Consider the following 19,297-nt stretch of genomic DNA (forward strand, 5'->3'; position numbering starts at 1 on the left):
CTGTCTTCGTCCTGTAGTTTTGAAACATTTTGCTTTTGTTGGGCACTTGTGAGTGCACTGAGTTTTTCTGCTGTTCCTTCGCAACTTAAATTTTATTTTGGTTTTATTCTCTCATTTGCATTTTATTGGTGCAGTAATGGGATACAGTAAAGTTCTTTGTTAGAATATCAGTTCTTACCAGTCAAAATTACAAAATTGTAGCTGAAGACTAAAATAATGAACAACTCCTGGAATTCTAAGAAGTTACCAGGTTTTACCTGGTTTTCTCCCAAATAAAAAAATTCCCAGGTTCTTCCTGGATTTCCCGGAGCATATACACCCTGTTTGGATACATTTATCATATGCCCCACATTGATTTCTGCAGTTATTTCATGTAGTGTTGCAGCACTGACAACACTGCTGTTGGTCATTAAGTGAAGGCCATCAGCCACTGCGTTGTCCACGGTGAGAGGTAATGGATGAAATTTAGTATTCTCAACAGACTTTTGACGCTGAATCTAGCAATACTAAATTCCCTAACAATTTCTTAAATGGAACGTCCTACACGTCTAGCTGCAACTGCTATTCCGCATTCAAAGTCTGGTAATTCCTGTTGTGCCGCTATAATCACAGTGGAAACCTTTACATACAAATCACCTGAGTACAAATGACAGCTCTGCCAATGCGCTGCCCTTTTATCCCTTGGGCACACAATACTACCATCATGTGTGTGTGTGTGTCTATGACTATCCTACGACTTGTCACCTCAGTGTAATTGGTCATCCTGAGGGTGTGAAGAAAAGGGGACGTCTTCAATTCATAGCTTGCATCACAAAATGAGTTGCGAGGTGTCCAGCAAGAGTTGACATGCCATTACAGAAACTATTCTAATGGAAGAGATCAGCTGCAGTTGCGGATCTTTGCGACTATGGAGCTGAGGCATTCTTTCCCAGGGAGGAGACATAGCACTCACAGATTTCTTCCTCACTATAATGAATTAGGTAAGGAGACTTAGCATGAACTCATTCAAAGGTTTCGCTTGAAACGTCGCAGGGCTATTGTTACTACAATTCTTTGGTCCACCAAAGCACTGGCCTGCGATAGAAGTGACCTGTAAAGAGAGGAATAGCAGTTCCAGCACTGTGGGTGATCCCATGGGAGATGTCCAGCACAACCCCATTGATGCAATCTGACAGAGAAGAGAGAAGGATAACAGCAAAAGGCACAGAATTGCTAGCTGGGTCTTCGAAGTACCCAATGAGAGAGAGAGAGAGAGAGAGAGAGAGAGAGAGAGAGAGAGAGAGAGAGAGAGAGAGAGCAATAGCTGAAAAGTGTCATGGCAACACTGACGTGTTTGGTAGTATCATCACTGAGGAGACACAGTCGTTTAATGAACAAAGTAAGAGCATATGGACTATCGGACCAATTGTGTGATTGGATTGAAGAGTTCCTAGATAACAGAACACAGCAAGTCATTCTCAATGGAGAGAAGTCCTCCGAAGTAAGAGTGATTTCAGGTGTGCCACAAGGGAGTGTCGTAGGACCGTTGCTATTCACAATATACATAAATGACCTTGTGGATGACATCAGAAGTTCACTGAGGCTTTTTGCGGATGATGCTGTGGTATATCGAGAGGTTGTAACATTGGAAAATTGTACTGAAATGCAGGAGGATCTGCAGCGAATTGACGCATGGTGCAGTGAATGGCAATTGAATCTCAATGTAGACAAGTGTAATGTGCTGCGAATACACAGAAAGAAAGATCCCTTATCATTTAGCTACAATATAGCAGGTCAGCAACTGAAAGCAGTTAATTCCATAAATTATCTGGGAGAATGCATTAGGAGTGATTTAAAATGGAATTATCATATAAAGTTGATCGTTAGTAAAGCAGATGCCAGACTGAGCTTCATTGGAAGAATCCTAAGGAAATGCAATCCGAAAACAAAGGAAGTAGGTTACAGTACACTTGTTCACCCACTGCTTGAATACTCCTCAGCAGTGTGGGATCCGTACCAGATAGGGTTGATAGAAGAGATAGAGAAGATCCAACAGAGAGCAGCGCGCTTCGTTACAGGATCATTTAGTAATCGCGAAAGCGTTACAGAGATGATAGATAAACTCCAGTGGAAGACTCTGCAGGAGAGATGCTCAGTAGCTCGGTACGGGCTTTTTTCGAAGTTTCGAGAACACACCTTCACCGAAGAGTCAAGCAGTATATTGCTCCCTCCTATGTATATCTCGCGAAGAGACCATGAGGATAAAAGCAGAGAGATTAGAGCTCACACAGAAGCATACCAACAATCCTTCTTTCCACGAACAATACGAGACTGGAATAGAGGGGAGAACTGATAGAGGTACTCAAGGTACCCTCCGCCACACACCGTCAGGTGGCTTGCGGAGCATGGATGTAGATGTAGATCATGGTTGGTACGAAGCTGGTCAAGTGGAAGGCCCCTACCATGCTTATTGATACTTCCTCAAAGGGTTTGGTGCACAATGAAGTCGCTAAATAGAGAAAATGGGGGGGGGGGGCTCACTTACTGATGACACCGGTGTGAACCAGCGCACAGACCAGTCCAGATCACCTCCCACGAGCAGCACGTTTCTGACGGAATGCAGGGTAAGCACCGAGTGTCAACGAATGGTGATAACCAATCCATTACAGTTCCACTGAATGGTCACATTATGGCTGCCAGGTTAGGCATTAAAGAACCAGGTAGACAAGTTACGTCCCAAGATCAATGTTTGTCACAGATGGGGATGGACCCACATCCACGTGTATTGACTCAGAATCTGATGATATAGGGGGATCTGGTGTAGTCAGTGTCGCCAGAGTAGCCTTCTCTCTATTACTCTCCACTTCCTCCTCAGCCTTTGATCAATCCATTGTGTATTCCCAAAGACTCAACTTCTCCAAATTCATCTTCAATATGTTCCACAAAAAAAAACAGCTTTGTTGCAGTAAAAGTATCCCCATCAGTTCAAGTACATACTACATTGTGGATAAATTGTTTTGCTCCCATACATCTGGCTTGTCCCTCTTCTCAAGGGCTCACACACCAGGTGCCATCCACCCACAGCATAGCAGCATAGGCCATATGGCACACTGGCCATTGCCAGGAGTCCTGACACCTCAAGAAGACAGGTGGGGAGCTAGCAGCTCAGGCATTAGCAGTGTGACGCCTACGTTGTCAGCAGTCTCATCCTGGCACCCCATTATGTTGGTTTGGCGAACGCATCGGCTTTGAAGTGCATATAAGAGAGCCTATGCCAGTATTGTGCGTAGATGATCTTTCACTGCATGTAGTAGGCACTATTTTAGGTGTTCTTCCGAAGTCAGTCCACACTAGGGGGTGGGGAGACTGAGAAATGGAGGCAAAACCCAGATGGCGACCAAAAATTACTTTAGCCAGAAGGTGATGGACGAACAAATGAGTATCCTGAGAACAGAAAGCTGAGCATATCGAATATCCATGTCAACATCAGAAGACGCCGCCTTGAGAAAGTCAGTAAGACAAGGGGAGAGAGTCAAAGATGAGAGTGTGGAGCACAGGAAAGATGTAGGTGCTGCAATAGCTTGGCATGCTCGCTACACACGTACTCATAGCAGAGTCATGAGTCGCTTGAGGGCCCAATGATTTAGAATTGTTCATGTCAATACATTTGGTCATGAAGCAAGATCAGATATGATAACAGCTCTTTTGATGCCTGGTTTACACTAGCGCACAAAAAATGAACAAGTATCCCTCTAGCGTTAACTGTAAGCAAGTGCCAGCAAATTGCAGTCAGTCATGTTCCGTTTGCATACATAGATGCTTGCTTATATTCAGCTGATTATCAGTCTTTCAATGGAACATCCAAAGCAAGTCTGCACAATCACCTGTGTGGAAGGCACAGAGTATTCACTCTCACAGTCACATATTTCGCAAACAAACTACCTTTGTTGAAAAGCCAGGTAGGAATATCAACAATGTATGGAAAGACAGATTGATACTTGGCTTCAAGACAACATGTTAAGTTGCAGACAGATACAATTAAAAGCTAGAAAACACACACACACACACACACACACACCATTCAATCACACAAGCAAGCACATCTCGCACCACCCTCATGACCACTCCAGCAGCTCGGGCCAAAAGCTTACGTGTAAATGTCTTAATTGTACCTGTCTCCAACTTAGCATGTTGTCAATATGGTAAGCAGCAATCTACCTTTTCTTACACTGTTAACAGAAGAATACAGATTCACAGTGGCTTGTGAGACTCAAGAGAGCCACAACACAAAGTGCCAAATGAAAGGAAAGCTGCCTGGTGTGCTTAAGCACTCAAAATGTCCAACCAGATACATTAATAAGTAATAAATTCATTAGTTGCTTCTATCAGGCGAAAATGGAGTAGAAATAATTATTTGTGTTTCTTTTTATTCAAAAGGAAAATTTTCGTGAAAGCTAACAGATCTCAGTATGGCAAAATCAAACTATGGAAACTCTAAGTTGAAATATTAACAAAATAAGGAAAGGCTAGATTGCTACTAACTGTATAGGCGACACACTGAGCTGCAGACAGGCACAACAGAAAGACCGTCACAATTTAGCTTTCGACCAAAGCCTTCTTCAGGAAAGAAGACACACACACACACACACACACACACACACACACACACACACACACACACACACACATTTTCATTCACATTAGCAAACACATCTGATGTAAACATGATCCACATCTGTAGCAGCTCAGACCAGAACGCAACTGACAGAATGAAAGCAGCGATTTAGAGGGAGTGAGGAAGAGTAGCTGATGTGTCCATGTCATACACCAGCCCTGCTGCAATCACTGCACAGTTTTTTATACTGGTATGACTGCCTCCAAGACGTCCACCAGGATGAACAGCCATGAAAAATTACACCATCCTCTCGCACAACATGAAACTGAACATAATACGCTTGATTTCAACGGCTGTTTCACTAACTGGGCCATCTGGATCCTGCCCTCCACCACCAGCTTTTCTGAACTGCACAGGTGGAAGTTATCCTTACAACACATTCCGAGTACTTCTGTTTCATTTCACTATGCTCATGGTATGCCAGAGCAAGAACATTATGTTAGAATTTATAGTTATTTGGGGAGAACAAACTACTCTGAAAAGAAGTTGATGCAAGAGTTGTCACTTATGACAGTCACTTACGCCAAAAAGGAATAACAATACAAAAATGTTCACACCCTCAGATTTTTCAGTGGTTAGTATTTTGAAGCATACATTGTAGACATAGAAATTCACGGAAGTTCATAGCAATAGTCGCAATATTCATAGCTCCATCTGGTGACAGTTATTTACACGATACCTATATGCATTAATAAGTTTCTAAATTCTGAATAAAGAATGAAGTAATATAAAATGGGCATTTAAACTAGAATGTTTAGGGCATTCCTATTCTATTCCTTGTCATTTCAAATAATCCAACTCTCCCTCATACAAGATACACTCCTGGAAATGGAAAAAAGAACACATTGACACCGGTGTGTCAGACCCACCATACTTGCTCCGGACACTGCGAGAGGGCTGTACAAGCAATGATCACATGCACGGCACAGCGGACACACCAGGAACCGCGGTGTTGGCCGTCGAATGGCGCTAGCTGCGCAGCATTTGTGCACCGCTGCCGTCAGTGTCAGCCAGTTTGCCGTGGCATATGGAGCTCCATCGCAGTCTTTAACACTGGTAGCATGCCGCGACAGCGTGGACGTGAACCGTATGTGCAGTTGACGGACTTTGAGCGAGGACGTATAGTGGGCATGCGGGAGGCCGGGTGGACGCACCGCCGAATTGCTCAACACGTGGGGCGTGAGGTCTCCACAGTACATCGATGTTGTCGCCAGTGGTCGGCGGAAGGTGCACGTGCCCGTCGACCTGGGACCGGATCGCAGCAACGCACGGATGCACGCCAAGACCGTAGGATCCTACGCAGTGCCGTAGGGGACCGCACCTCCACTTCCCAGCAAATTAGGGACACTGTTGCTCCTGGGGTATCGGCGAGGACCATTCGCAACCGTCTCCATGAAGCTGGGCTACGGTCCCGCACACCGTTAGGCCGTCTTCCGCTCACGCCTCAACATCGTGCAGCCCGCCTCCTGTGGTGTCGCGACAGGCGTGAATGGAGGGACGAATGGAGACGTGTCGTCTTCAGCGATGAGAGTCGATTCTGCCTTGGTGCCAATGATGGTCGTATGCGTGTTTGGCGCCGTGCAGGTGAGCGCCACAATCAGGACTGCATACGACTGAGGCACACAGGGCCAACACCCGGCATCATGGTGTGGGGAGCGATCTCCTACACTGGCTGTACACCACTGGTGATCGTCGAGGGGACACTGAATAGTGCACGGTACATCCAAACCGTCATCGAACCCATCGTTCTACCATTCCTAGACCGGCAAGGGAACTTGCTGTTCCAACAGGACAATGCACGTCCGCATGTATCCCGTGCCACCCATTGTGCTCTAGAAGATGTAAGTCAACTACCCTGGCCAGCAAGATCTCCGGATCTGTCCCCCATTGAGCATGTTTTGGACTGGATGAAGCGTCGTCTCACGCGGTCTGCACGTCCAGCACGAACGCTGGTCCAACTGAGGCGCCAGGTGGAAATGGCATGGCAAGCCGTTCCACAGGACTACATCCAGCATCTCTACGATCGTCTCCATGGGAGAATAGCAGCCTGCATTGCTGCGAAAGGTGGATATACACTGTACTAGTACCGACATTGTGCATGCTCTGTTGCCTGTGTATATGTGCCTGTGGTTCTGTCAGTGTGATCATGTGATGTATCTGACCCCAGGAATGTGTCAATAAAGTTTCCCCTTCCTGGGACAATGAATTCACGGTGTTCTTATTTCAATTTCCAGGAGTGTATATGAAGAGTTATGGAAACCAACATTTGATAACATTTCTGCGCACACACACACACACACACACACACACACACACACAAAACGGGGGTGGGGGGCCCTAACTGTGGACTGCATCCGATGTGGGTAGCAATCTGGTGGGTTGGGTGGTGGGGGTAAGGAGGTGGTATGGGGTGGCTAGGGGGAACCTGCTCTGCTGCCTGTGGAAGACAGCAAGGACGTAGTGGGGATGGAATAGGGTGGCTAAGTGCCACAATGGAAAGCAGAGCTGGGGAAGGGGGAAACTGAGTGCAGGGAAAGGAAGAGAAAGGGACAGGGATTGGGGGCAGAGTGATGATGTTTAGGTACGGGGTTCAATGAAGTACATGTAGCACAGTCAAAGTCATAAATCTGTTCTCCAAAGGCCTCAGTCTCACAAGTATCAGTCCTTTCCAAAGGGCTTATCTTTTGCCCCACTCCCAAATTCATGTTGGGATTGTTAAAGACCTTCTTGTCTTTCACTGGTCCCTACAGAGGAAACGCATTTTTGCCGCCAACCCCAATAATCAGGCTCAAAGACTCAACCCAACATCAATACTGACCCCTGCCTAACATATTTCATTCTTTCATCCAATCGTGATCCCCCTATCACCATGTTAACTGTCAACATAAATTCGTAACTACACAAACACTTCCAATGAAGATCAACTGCGTAAATAAGATTTCCAAAAAAGATTGAATGCTTAGCAGATAAAATTCTGCTACACAAGCTGATACCATTAGTGTTAGTGGTTCTCCAAGGTAGACGGTAGCGAGTGAGATGGCTGAGCCACTGGCTCAGATTCAATCCTTGCTACTGTCCAGTTTATAATTTTTTGTCACTCTCTTGTTCAGTTTGAGGTAACCGAATGAAGAACATGTTCAGCAACACTGTCTCTGGCAAGCTGCTTGAATTTGTGCACCCAATGACCTGACTGGTTAAATTTGAAGCTAATTAAATCAGAAACAGCACAATGTATCTAATTTTTTCTTAGCAATTATCTCTGATCACATTCTATCCTATAGCATCCTTATAAGATTTTCAGGCTGTTTCTGATCAGCTACATTTCATAAGTGTAATGTCTTTAGTATCAAACACTATAGTGAATGATTATGTTAGGGAGAAATACACAAAACAATCAACAAGGGGCATTCTACTTCAGTTCAAAGCAGTTCAGTTTATGTGGGAGAATAGACTACAGAAATATGTTGCAGCTCCTTCAATGGAGCTAGAACACGTGGCTATGCTTATGCTCCCTGATTACTACTGTGGTTATGCCAAATTTTTGAGAGAAAAAAAAAAAATAAAATTAATTGCTGTCAAAGTCTTTGGCTCCTATTACACAACAAAATAAACAAAGCACGCTCAGATAGACTAATGAAACCAAATTTTAGGACATTTTAAACATACAGAAAATACATAATTATATTTGTCAACAACTTAATGAGAAGAAGATTAAATTATGCACCTGCCAACAGATCAGTGGCCAGAATTATGAGAAAATGGTTATTATTTTTGAAGTTACAGATGAAGGAAGGTACATATTTCACAATATAAAATATTGAGGGAGAGTGGTAAAGTATTGTGTTTATCAGTATTGACTCATATCAAAATTCTTTTAAAACACACAGATAATTGATACGGACTATCAATAACTGAATGCTCAGCTACCCTGCCACAATTTATGACAATGTTACAAAAACTGGGAATTTTGCAAGTGCTTGACAATATTAAGTGTGTAATAATATGGAATAAATTTAAGAACATTGTTCCAGATTGAAAATTTGTCTTGTTAGCTGAAGGCCAAACAGTAGTTAACTAAGCAATAAAGTTAGCAAATACATATTCACCTTATATGTTCGCCTCCAATTCTTTTTATTATCCTGTAGCATTCTCTTCCAAAGCATTGACATCACTTCTGGGAACTGCTCATATGTGAATGTACCTTGTGCCACTTCTTGCATCAGTGCACCTGGAAAACAAAAATTGGAAAGAAAACACCATTTCTAAAAATACTGCTCTCCACACAATGCTTGGCTGTAAAAATTTGTATAATCAGAAAATAAAAGTCTAGCTCAAATTCAGTTTCTTTCAATAACACCACTGGTATTCAGAGTATACGATAAGCTTCACAACTTCGCAAACACTACGAAACAAAAACACATTTTATGATCATAGAAGCTTTAAATCATGACCCTGATGTGTATGTTTGTTGCTACCTATAGTTTTGCTCTCCATTTTATTTTGGAACGGTAGCATGTAAATGTTTGACTCAAATTTGAATATGGCAATTTATGCATAAGGTCTTTATCAATTGAAGCCTGTGTTTGAGAACTCTTTGGCTACTTCTAACGAAACTGCCATCTTTCAACCTAACCTAGGCCTTGCGTTTTGCTACAGATCAATGTCATCAAAACTAAGATTTAGTATTCACCTTTCAAGCTAAACCATACCCTGGGCTATGCTACAGATAAGTATGCTCCACAACCTACATTCCAAGAAAGAATATACACACACAAAAATATTGTCAGTGTTCTGTCTTTTATTTTTTTTTTTTTTCCCTCCATGTGTGTCATATGACATGTGGTATTGGTAGGTTTAGTTAATCCAAAGAGTTCATTTTCTAACTTTAGTTTGCCAAGATTGTCCTCTGTAGTACCATCAATAAATAGTATTCCTCACCACTACCAACCTCTTCTTTTCTATCTTAACTCCTCAGGCTTATCAACTTCCCTTTAGAGGAACAATTGTAATTCTGATGGCTACAGTTTATTAATTTTGTAAATACAATGTAAGTAATGCCTTATAAGCTAACATACGCAATCAATGGATCACAACTGTATTCACTCCAACACCACAAAACTATAAATAGGTCAAATCTGCTACTTAGTTTTATTAGTATTAGCATCAGGAGTAGGAATAGTAGGGCTTCGGAATCAAAAGTATGTTATCAATCTGTTTTTCACAACCCGGGTGGAAGTTAAAACTGTTTCCATTTAATTCTGGGATTATCCATAGGCTTGCAATGACAGCCACACAATCTGTAATAATTTTTCTGATCAGTATCACTTCACCCTCTACGGAATACCTAAATGAATTTCACCTGCAGTTCTTCAAATTCTTTCAAGTTGTACTGTTTCATGTATGCATGCCCGCAGTGAGTGTATCACAAATTAATCAACACATAATGGCTATACCAATTCACGAATCTTTATTTTTACTAGTAACTATACTGTAACAACTTTAGAAAGGAAGTCATTTTCTACTTATCTACTGTCATTTTGTTTTCCTCAATTACTCACTTTTAGCAACTATGTCATTTTTTAAGTGGAAACAAAATGCTTAAGCACAGGCAGAATAGCAATGACACAAATCACACAAAGTCAGACAAATGACGTATTCCAGTTAGTGTAACACAAGCAGTGCGAGGACTGCTGATATTGTAACAGCACTGCTGCACTAAATGAACATAAACACTATGTGGTTAATTCCGATCCCAGTTGTTTAAGTTACCTCCAAAGCTGACCAAAAACTCTCATTAACCGCAATAAGATTTCAATCTTCTAATAAAAAATATTAATGCATGAACACATTACTTATCCCGTTTATGTTTTATTCATCTCTTAGCTCTTTCCCTGCATTGGCATTTGACACTATACTGTACACAACATCTCCTCCCTCTCACTGTGCCCACCTCATTTACCACCTCTACCTGTCTACCTCCAGCTCCCCTCTTTCTCTCTCTCTCTCTCTCTTCATCCTCTTCCCCCTCTATTTTCTTCTTGACCTCTTGCATTTGCCCACTACCCTTCTACACCTTCCACCAGCGTAATGTGTTTCCCCCTCATCCTCCCCTATACCCATCTCGATCTGTACCCAGCATACTCACTGGAGTGTGAAGCCCCTGCAATACATTTCAGTAAAGCAGAGCAATACCATTCTCACAACACACCTGTCAAGCAGGCAAGACTGACATCAGGGGCTTGGAAATCATTTACTTTCCCCTGACATACAGATTGCCATGCAAAGCAGACTGATAAAGCAGGCCTATTCTATTACAACACCACATGCCTACCATGCAGAGCAGCCTACATATCAGGGTTCAGAAAATGTTTCTTCCCCCTAATATATAGGCTGTCCTGCAAAGCACATTGATTTGGCTTCCGGGTCTAGTGTAGCAGGGGATACAACCCGTCTGCTTTGGACAATGACGTCACAAGTCGCCAGAGAGCAGTTTACCATTTTCGCTTTTGCTGTTATGTTTCAGTTTCGTTTTGTTACTGATTGCTTAATAAAGTGGATCTGTTTATTCTATCTCGTGAGATTTTTTTTTTTTAAAAAAAGCCAAAAAACACTTATCAGCTACTGAAGGGAGCTACAACACTAAGAAGAATCGCTTCTCGTTTGGCGACTTGTGACGTCATTGTCCAAAGCTGACGGGTTGTATCCCCTGCTACACTAGTCCCTGGCTTCCCACACAACATACCCCTCATGCAGGGCAACCTATGCAAGTAGTGCGTAGAAAATGTTATTGTCCGTGTTTTCGCTCCTACTGAAGTTAAGAGTTTGTACATCTCACAGTGCTGATAGTCATGATGCCTGCTGTTTCTGTGCCAAATTTAGCTGAAATCTATGAAGAGTTTGTGAAGCAATCCTGGACATGCAAACATATACTCTTCTACATATTTAGAAAAGACTATTTACGTGATGTAACCGACATGCCCAATACTGTTATTCTGAATTACCTAAGGATTAATAAATAATAAAATAAATAAATACAATACTTATTCTGCAAACAAAATGGCAGACTTTTAAACACAAGGACAGAGGGATACAAATTACGTACCAGTCGGTCCCCATGCATCATCATTTGTGGCTTCTCTAACTTTTGCTTCTATATCAGTGTAGTTCATAACAACATTGGTGCTGAAAACACAGAAACAGGAAGATCATCATCATAAAACAAAGAACAAAAGAAACCAATACCAATGCTATATCAGATGCAAATTATCTTCAAAGCTAATCTGTCTGCTGACTACATATAAATAGTAACACACATTTGTTGTTTCACACTATATTACTTTGGTGCATCGGAAAAAATTGCACTAATAAATAATTCTGTCCGGATTTCAGGAAAAAAAAGCTACAGAACATATGACTACTAGTGGTTTATTTTTACAATGAAAGCTTTAAAGTGTACAAATAAAATAAAAGCTTTGGAGCTGCTGTTGAATTAAACGAGCCACTAATTAAAGTAGGCCTACAATGTTCTAGACGGCTACCATACTGAGTGCTGGACAGATAACCTAGAACCAACAACCATTTACCAGCAGTATACTCTTTATTAACGAGGCAGTTCAGTTTGAGTACAGGCAGTACGCATTCATTCATAACTTAAAATCTTCCAAAAGAGTGTATCGTTACAACAGAAAACCACAACATTCTTCACTACACAATACAAAACTGTATGCAAAAGTAAACAAATTTCTCAATGATGCAGTAATAGCTTTCTTACTGGGTGAAAAGGGAAAATCTTCCCTATATTGTACGCAGAAACTTTGATGATTGCGTAAAAGCAAAAGTCAAAGTGATGTATGTATTCCCGACCTATAACTAATGCATCTGTTGTCAATGGCTGTACAAAACCCTTTCTGACACAACATTTACGTTCACATATTTTCAAAGTAGCGTTAGATACCTAATTATACTACAATCTGAAAATCCTCAGCAGCTGACACATCTTTAGGTAAACATAACCATAGTGTCGAAGGACACGATTCATTTGTGCAAAACAATAATTTTGATATTAATGACTACTTACGCTTTATCCACCAGTTCCCTCACTTTCCACATGATTGCAGCACTAAAATGATTCTATACTATATACACAGACAACGAAGCACAAGGTCACAACCCAATCACAATTTATCCATCTCCCCACTGTTACAAATCTCAGTAACAGCTGATATGTAACTTCAACATGGCCGAGGTAACGTCATCAACCTCACATCATCAGTACTTTTTCGTTTCACTTTCTTGTGAGCAGTCCAGAAGTGCTTCCAACTATTTTCGCAAATTCATAAATTTTTCACTTTTCATTTTAGTTGTTAAATGATTCAAACGAATTAAGTTTAAACACTTTCGACCAGCTATCGATTCTTCTCATGAAATCTCTGCATCGTCTAGGAGGGATACTGTAAATATTCCGTCGACCGCGCATAGTCATTTAAACGTCCAGGAGTAGAGTTTACTAACTTATTCACAATTTAATTAAGGCTAGCATATCCAACTATGTAGGATTGTTTTCTGAAAAAGACACTGAGCCGAAACTATACCACGTTCATTCAGTATTGTAGCTCTATGCCGCAGTGGCTAGATGTTTCCTATGTTTAGATGTCGCCTTTCTAAGTGACTAAACGTGCAGGGACATTATGCAATAAAATTAGCAATATAGCACTCACAAATTTATACCAAGTAGAAATTACTCCGATATTATAAAAAATACATATACAACTTAATTAGCAAATTTCTATCGTAACCACTTTTCCCAAACAAACGTTGTTAAGAGTTATGGAGACTAAGTTCCTGCTCATTCCAAAGCTAATAACTTAGAATAGGGCCGGCCACGGCATGCCAAACTTAAAAGCGTGCAGCGTGTGCGGGGCGGCCCCGACCCGGTCGTTCTCGGTCCAGTGTCTGTTTACACAAAACGAGGTAGTCTAGCGATGTATCGTCACAATCCTTTAAAATACGTGGGAATGACTGAAGAGAAGGATGATAATTCTGAATTCGCATAAGTGACAAGTGCTGTTTATTTGCCACGAAACGACATTATATTACCATGTAGAAAGAATTTAAATTTTTAGATGACAATGAAAGAGCAAAAAATCACAACGATAAACAGACGGGATTCATTGCTCTGTACATCAAGAAGCACTTTGTGCTAAATTTGCAGGCATGAAGGACTTGAACAAAGTGTTGGAACGGATAGCAAAACTTCTGAAATTGCACCCGTAATTCCACTTTCAGTTGCAACAGTTTTCAATGGAAATGAACGAAGAGTATATACCGTAGACTTCATATATTACTGTGAAGTACGTTGGTTATGTCAAAAGGCATGCCTGGAACGATTTTTCGATTTAAATCTCTCTATTGCAGAATTTATGAAGGAAAAAGGAGTGCAGGAACGAAAATTAGAACATCCGGATTGGATTGCAGACTTCACATTTCAAGTGGACTTGACCGAACAGTGCCCAAAGTAACTTCTTTCTGATTTGATGGGGATGCATTTAAAAAGAAAAACGCGTTGTACAAGAAACACTTTCTGACAAAAACAATACAGTTTCTTAAGCTCAATGGCATTAAAGAAAGTGCTAGGTTTGAAGAATTCATTCTGGCCTTGCAAGAATTACAACAATAGTTTCATAGAGGTTTTGTGAGCACTGTCAGTCTTAGATCTGTTTTCGAGACCGTTTGCCGCTTCAGTTGAAAGAGATACTGTGCATGTACAGATGTAACTGACTGACCTGTAAGGTAATTCCAGTTTTTATTACAAATCTTTTTTCATTAAAACTGTCCAGGACGTGTACATTCCTTTTTCTCCGGTAGATCTTCGGAATGCCCGTAATGAGGTTGCAGGTGTTATAATATTTCGATCGACATATTTGTGTGAAAGATGTTTTTTCGATTATGAAACTAAATAAATCATGATTATCTGGCAACTTGAGTGCAAAACTCTGTGAAATTGTCTGTGCCTGTCTGTGTGCCGACAGTTTCTACCAGATGAAAATTGCCTTCAGCACTCCAAAAACAATTAATTAATCTGAAAAATTGTTTTGTTTGTAACCTATATTGTTGAGAAATGTGAAATATAATACCAAGCATATGCAGTACAACTGCAGTGCCATTTAAATGCAAAGCTTCCCTGCTTTCCCCCCTCTTCAGCCTTCTGATGCGCTGTGGGGCGTGGCAATGGGGGAAACGGGAAGCGAGACTGAGCACTAATATTTGTGTAAAATATTCATGAGAATTAGCACCCTCATGTACGTTATTGTTAGCAATTTTCAGTTTGTTTCTTAAACAAACAGACACACTGAAAATTTTATAGTAGTTCTTTCCGAATGTAGCAACACCATCGGCTTCTGAATTTTAAATTCTATATAAAACACGCTATGCCTGTGGTAAAATACACTCATGATCGACTGAAAATAAGCTTCGATATCTGAGAAACAGCGCTGCTGTCGTCACGGTGAACTGAGGAGTATGATGGTATGTGTCATGCGAGTCGATACGTCATTAAACCTTGCATTAGCCGTAGGCGTGAGAGTAGCTGACAGACCCATGGGAGTTTACAACACGTCTCCCATGTCGAACAGGCGCAGTGCATATCCATTCAGGCAGGCTAGGAAAAATCTTATATTCGTAGTCTCAGATATTATTGAATTTAGCATCTATTTATTTAAATTGCACTGTACCCGTGGTCTAGGGGTAGCGTCTTTGATTCATAATCAAAACGTCCTCGGTCCCGGGTTCGATCCCCGCCACTGCCTAAATTTTGATAAATAATCAGCCTCATTCTGCCAACGGCCTTGTCAAAGAGGGCGGAGGAGCGGATAGAGGTTCAGGGCACTCTCTTGTCCTAAAGGCGGAAGAATCAGCAATGATCAACGACATGAGGATGCAGAAGGTAATGGAAACCACTGCATTAAATACACGTAACGTGTATCCACAGGACATGTGGCCTGTAATTGAAGAAGTGTCATGATGATCTCTCCATTGGCAAACGATTCCGGAATAGTCCCCCATTCGGACCTCCGGGAGGGGACTGCCAAGGGGAAGGTTACCATGAGAAAAAGATTGAATAATCAACGAAAGGATAACGTTCTACGAGTCGGGGCGTGGAATGTCAGAAGCTTGAACGTGGTAGGGAAACTAGAAAATCTGAAAATGGAAATGCAAAGGCTCAATCTAGATATAGAAGGGGTCAGTGAAGTGAAGTGGAAGGAAGACAAGGATTTCTGGTCAGATGAGTATCAGGTAATATCAACAGCAGCAGAAAATGGTATAACAGGTGTAGGATTCGTTATGAATAGGAAGGTAGGACAGAGGGTGTGTTACTGTGAACAGTTCAGTGACCGGGTTGTTCTAATTAGAATCGACAGCAGACCAACACCAACAACGATAGTTCAGGTATACATGCCGACGTCACAAGCTGAAGATGAACAGATAGAGAAAGTGTATGAGGATATTGAAAGGGTAATGCAGTATGTAAAGGGGGACGGAAATCTAATAGCCATGGGCGACTGGAGTGCAGTTGTAGGGGAAGGAGTAGAAGAAAAGGTTACAGGAGAATATGGGCTTGGGACAAGGAATGAAAGAGGAGAAAGACTAACTGAGTTCTGTAACAAGTTTCAGCTAGTAATAGCGAATACCCTGTTCAAGAATGACAAGAGGAGGAGGTATTCTTGGAAAAGGCCGGGAGATACGGGAAGATTTCAATTAGATTACATCATGGTCAGACAGAGATTCCGAAATCAGATATTGGATTGTAAGGTGTACTCAGGAGCAGATATAGACTCAGATCACAATATAGTAGTGATGAAGAGTAGGCTGAAGTTCAAGACATTAGTCAGGAAGAATCAATACGCAAAGAAGTGGGATACGGAAGTACTAAGGAATGACGAGATACGTTTGAAGTTCTCTAACGCTATAGATACAGCAATACGGATTAGCAGTACAGTTGAAGAGGAATGGACATATCTAAAAAAGGCCATCACAGAAGTTGGGAAGGAAAACATAGGTACAAAGAAGGTAGCTGCGAAGAAACCATGGATAACAGAAGAAATACTTCAGTTGATTGATGAAAGGAGGAAGTACAAACATGTTCCGGGAAAATCAGGAATACAGAAATACAAGACGCTGAGGAATGAAATGAATAGGAAGTGCAGGGAAGCTAAGACGAAATGGCTGCAGGAAAAATGTGAAGACATCGAAAAAGATATGATTGTCGGAAGGACAGGCTCAGCATACAGGAAAGTCAAAACAACCTTTGGTGACATTAAAAGCAACGGTGGTAACATTAAGAGTGCAACGGGAATTCCACTGTTAAATGCAGAGGAGAGAGCAGATAGGTGGAAATAATACATTGAAAGACTCTATGAGGGTGAAGATTTGTCTGATGTGATAGAAGAAGAAACAGGAGTCGATTTAGAAGAGATAGGGGATCCAGTATTAGAATCGGAATTTAAAAGAGCTTTGGAGGACTTACGGTCAAATAAGGCAGAAGGGATAGATAACATTCCATCAGAATTTCTAAAATCATTGGGGGAAGTGGCAACAAAACGACTATTCACGTTGGTGTGTAGAATATATGAGTCTGGCGATATACCATCTGACTTTCGGAAAAGCATCATCCACACAATTCCGAAGACGGCAAGAGCTTGCAAGTGCGAGAATTATCGCACAATCAGCTTAACAGCTCATGCATCGAAGCTGCTTACAACAATAATATACAGAAGAATGGAAAAGAAAATTGAGAATGCGCTAGGTGACGATCAGCTTGGGTTTAGGAAAAGTAAAGGGACGAGAGAGGCAATTCTGACGTTACGGCTAATAATGGAAGCAAGGCTAAAGAAAAATCAAGACACTTTCATAGGATTTGTCGACCTGGAAAAAGCGTTCGACAATATAAAATGGTGCAAGCTGTTCGAGATTCTGAAAAAAGTAGGGGTAAGCTATAGGGAGAGACGGGTCATATACAATATGTACAACAACCAAGAGGGAATAATAAGAGTGGACGATCAAGGACGAAGTGCTCGTATTAAGAAGGGTGTAAGACAAGGCTGTAGCCTTTCGCCCCTACTCTTCAATCTGTACATCGAGGAAGCAATGATGGAAATAAAAGAAAGGTTCAAGAGTGGAATTAAAATACAAGGTGAAAGGATATCAATGGTACGATTCGCTGATGACATTGCTATCCTGAGTGAAAGTGAAGAAGAATTAAATGATGTGCTGAACGGAATGAACAGTCTAATGAGTACACAGTATGGTTTGAGAGTAAATCGGAGAAAGACGAAGGTAATGAGAAGTAGTAGAAATGAGAACAGCAAGAAACTTAACATCAGGATTGATGGTCACGAAGTCACAGAAGTTAAGGAATTCTGCTACCTAGGCAGTAAAATAACCAATGATGGACGGAGCAAGGAGGACATCAAAAGCAGACTCGCTATGGCAAAAAAGGCATTTCTGGCCAAGAGAAGTCTACTAATATCAAATACTGGCCTTAATTTGAGGAAGAAATTTCTGAGGATGTACGTCTGGAGTACAGCATTGTATGGTAGTGAAACATGGACTGTGGGAAAACCGGAACAGAAGAGAATCGAAGCATTTGAGATGTGGTGCTATAGACAAATGTTGAAAATTAGGTGGACTGATAAGATAAGGAATGAGGAGGTTTTACACAGAATCAGAGAGGAAAGGAATATGTGGAAAACACTGATAAGGAGAAGGGACAGGATGATAGGACATCTGCTAAGACATGAGGGAATGACTTCCATGGTACTAAAGGGAGCTGTAGAGGGCAAAAACTGCAAAGGAAGACAGAGATTGGAATACGTCAAGCAAATAATTGAGGACGTAGGTTGCGAGTGCTACTCTGAGATGAAGAGGTTAGCAGCACAGGAAAGGAATTTGTGGCGGGCTGCATCAAACCAGTCAGTAGACTGATGTGAAAAAAAAAAGGAGGACTAAGTAAAGAACACATAATTTTTTTTTTGTTTTCTCCAAAAAAATTCTGCTCCGAGATACAGCCCTCCAAATGGCGCTGCGAATACCATTTTGAAGATGCGAATTTTGGAAAAAAATTTTAAAATCCCTTTAACAGTTCTAGATATTCTGCTGTTTTTTATTTGAAAGATAATTGCTGTATGATTACAAAGAAATCCTCCATTTGGACTTATAAGTCAACGTTCTTTTACTATAGCGTTCTGATCTTTTTTTGTAATTTATGGAATTTTTTTTCAAAAATGCCAAACCATAAAATTTTGATTTTTTTTTTTTTTTTTTCTGTTGGTTAGTACCATATAGTTCTGCAGTCCCTGAAAAGGAGAGCTTCCTCTTACAGGTTGAACAGGTTTTATAAACAATTGAAATTTTTGCGATACATAAAACCTGTATTATTACTATATTATCATGTAAGAGACTCATAAAAATCAAAATCTAGCCTCAGTTTTGAATGAGGAGTAAGAGATTCATTTTTCAAGGATTTTAAATTGTTCCAAAATGTATGTGAAAGGTGCAAAGACTTGTGGGTTTTTTGGCTATAGCGATGGACCACGCACAGAAAACTCCAACTTATTACGATAAGACACTTTTATTAAGGTTCATATA

General features: G+C 41.1%; 1 protein-coding gene across 2 annotated transcripts in view; it reads right to left on the reverse strand.

Annotated features, from left to right (window-relative positions):
- LOC124607490 (clathrin interactor 1) overlaps positions 1 to 13,292 on the reverse strand; it is a 183,787-nt gene extending 170,495 nt beyond the window's left edge. The window contains exons 1-3 of one of the 2 annotated variants that reach the window (XM_047139862.1): positions 12,732 to 13,056; positions 11,757 to 11,836; positions 8,761 to 8,882 (exon numbers count right to left, since the gene is read on the reverse strand). In XM_047139862.1, the coding sequence (XP_046995818.1) occupies positions 8,761 to 8,882; positions 11,757 to 11,836; positions 12,732 to 12,763 (234 nt within the window). In that variant the 5' untranslated portion in view covers positions 12,764 to 13,056. Of the gene's footprint in view, positions 1 to 8,760; positions 8,883 to 11,756; positions 11,837 to 12,731 lie in introns of both variants that reach the window. The other variant, XM_047139861.1, reaches the window with a different exon arrangement.
- Between the last annotated feature and the right edge of the window lie 6,005 nt (positions 13,293 to 19,297).

This window comes from Schistocerca americana, chromosome 3 (genome assembly GCF_021461395.2).
Source record: "Schistocerca americana isolate TAMUIC-IGC-003095 chromosome 3, iqSchAmer2.1, whole genome shotgun sequence".
Taxonomy (NCBI): Eukaryota; Metazoa; Arthropoda; class Insecta; order Orthoptera; family Acrididae; genus Schistocerca; species Schistocerca americana.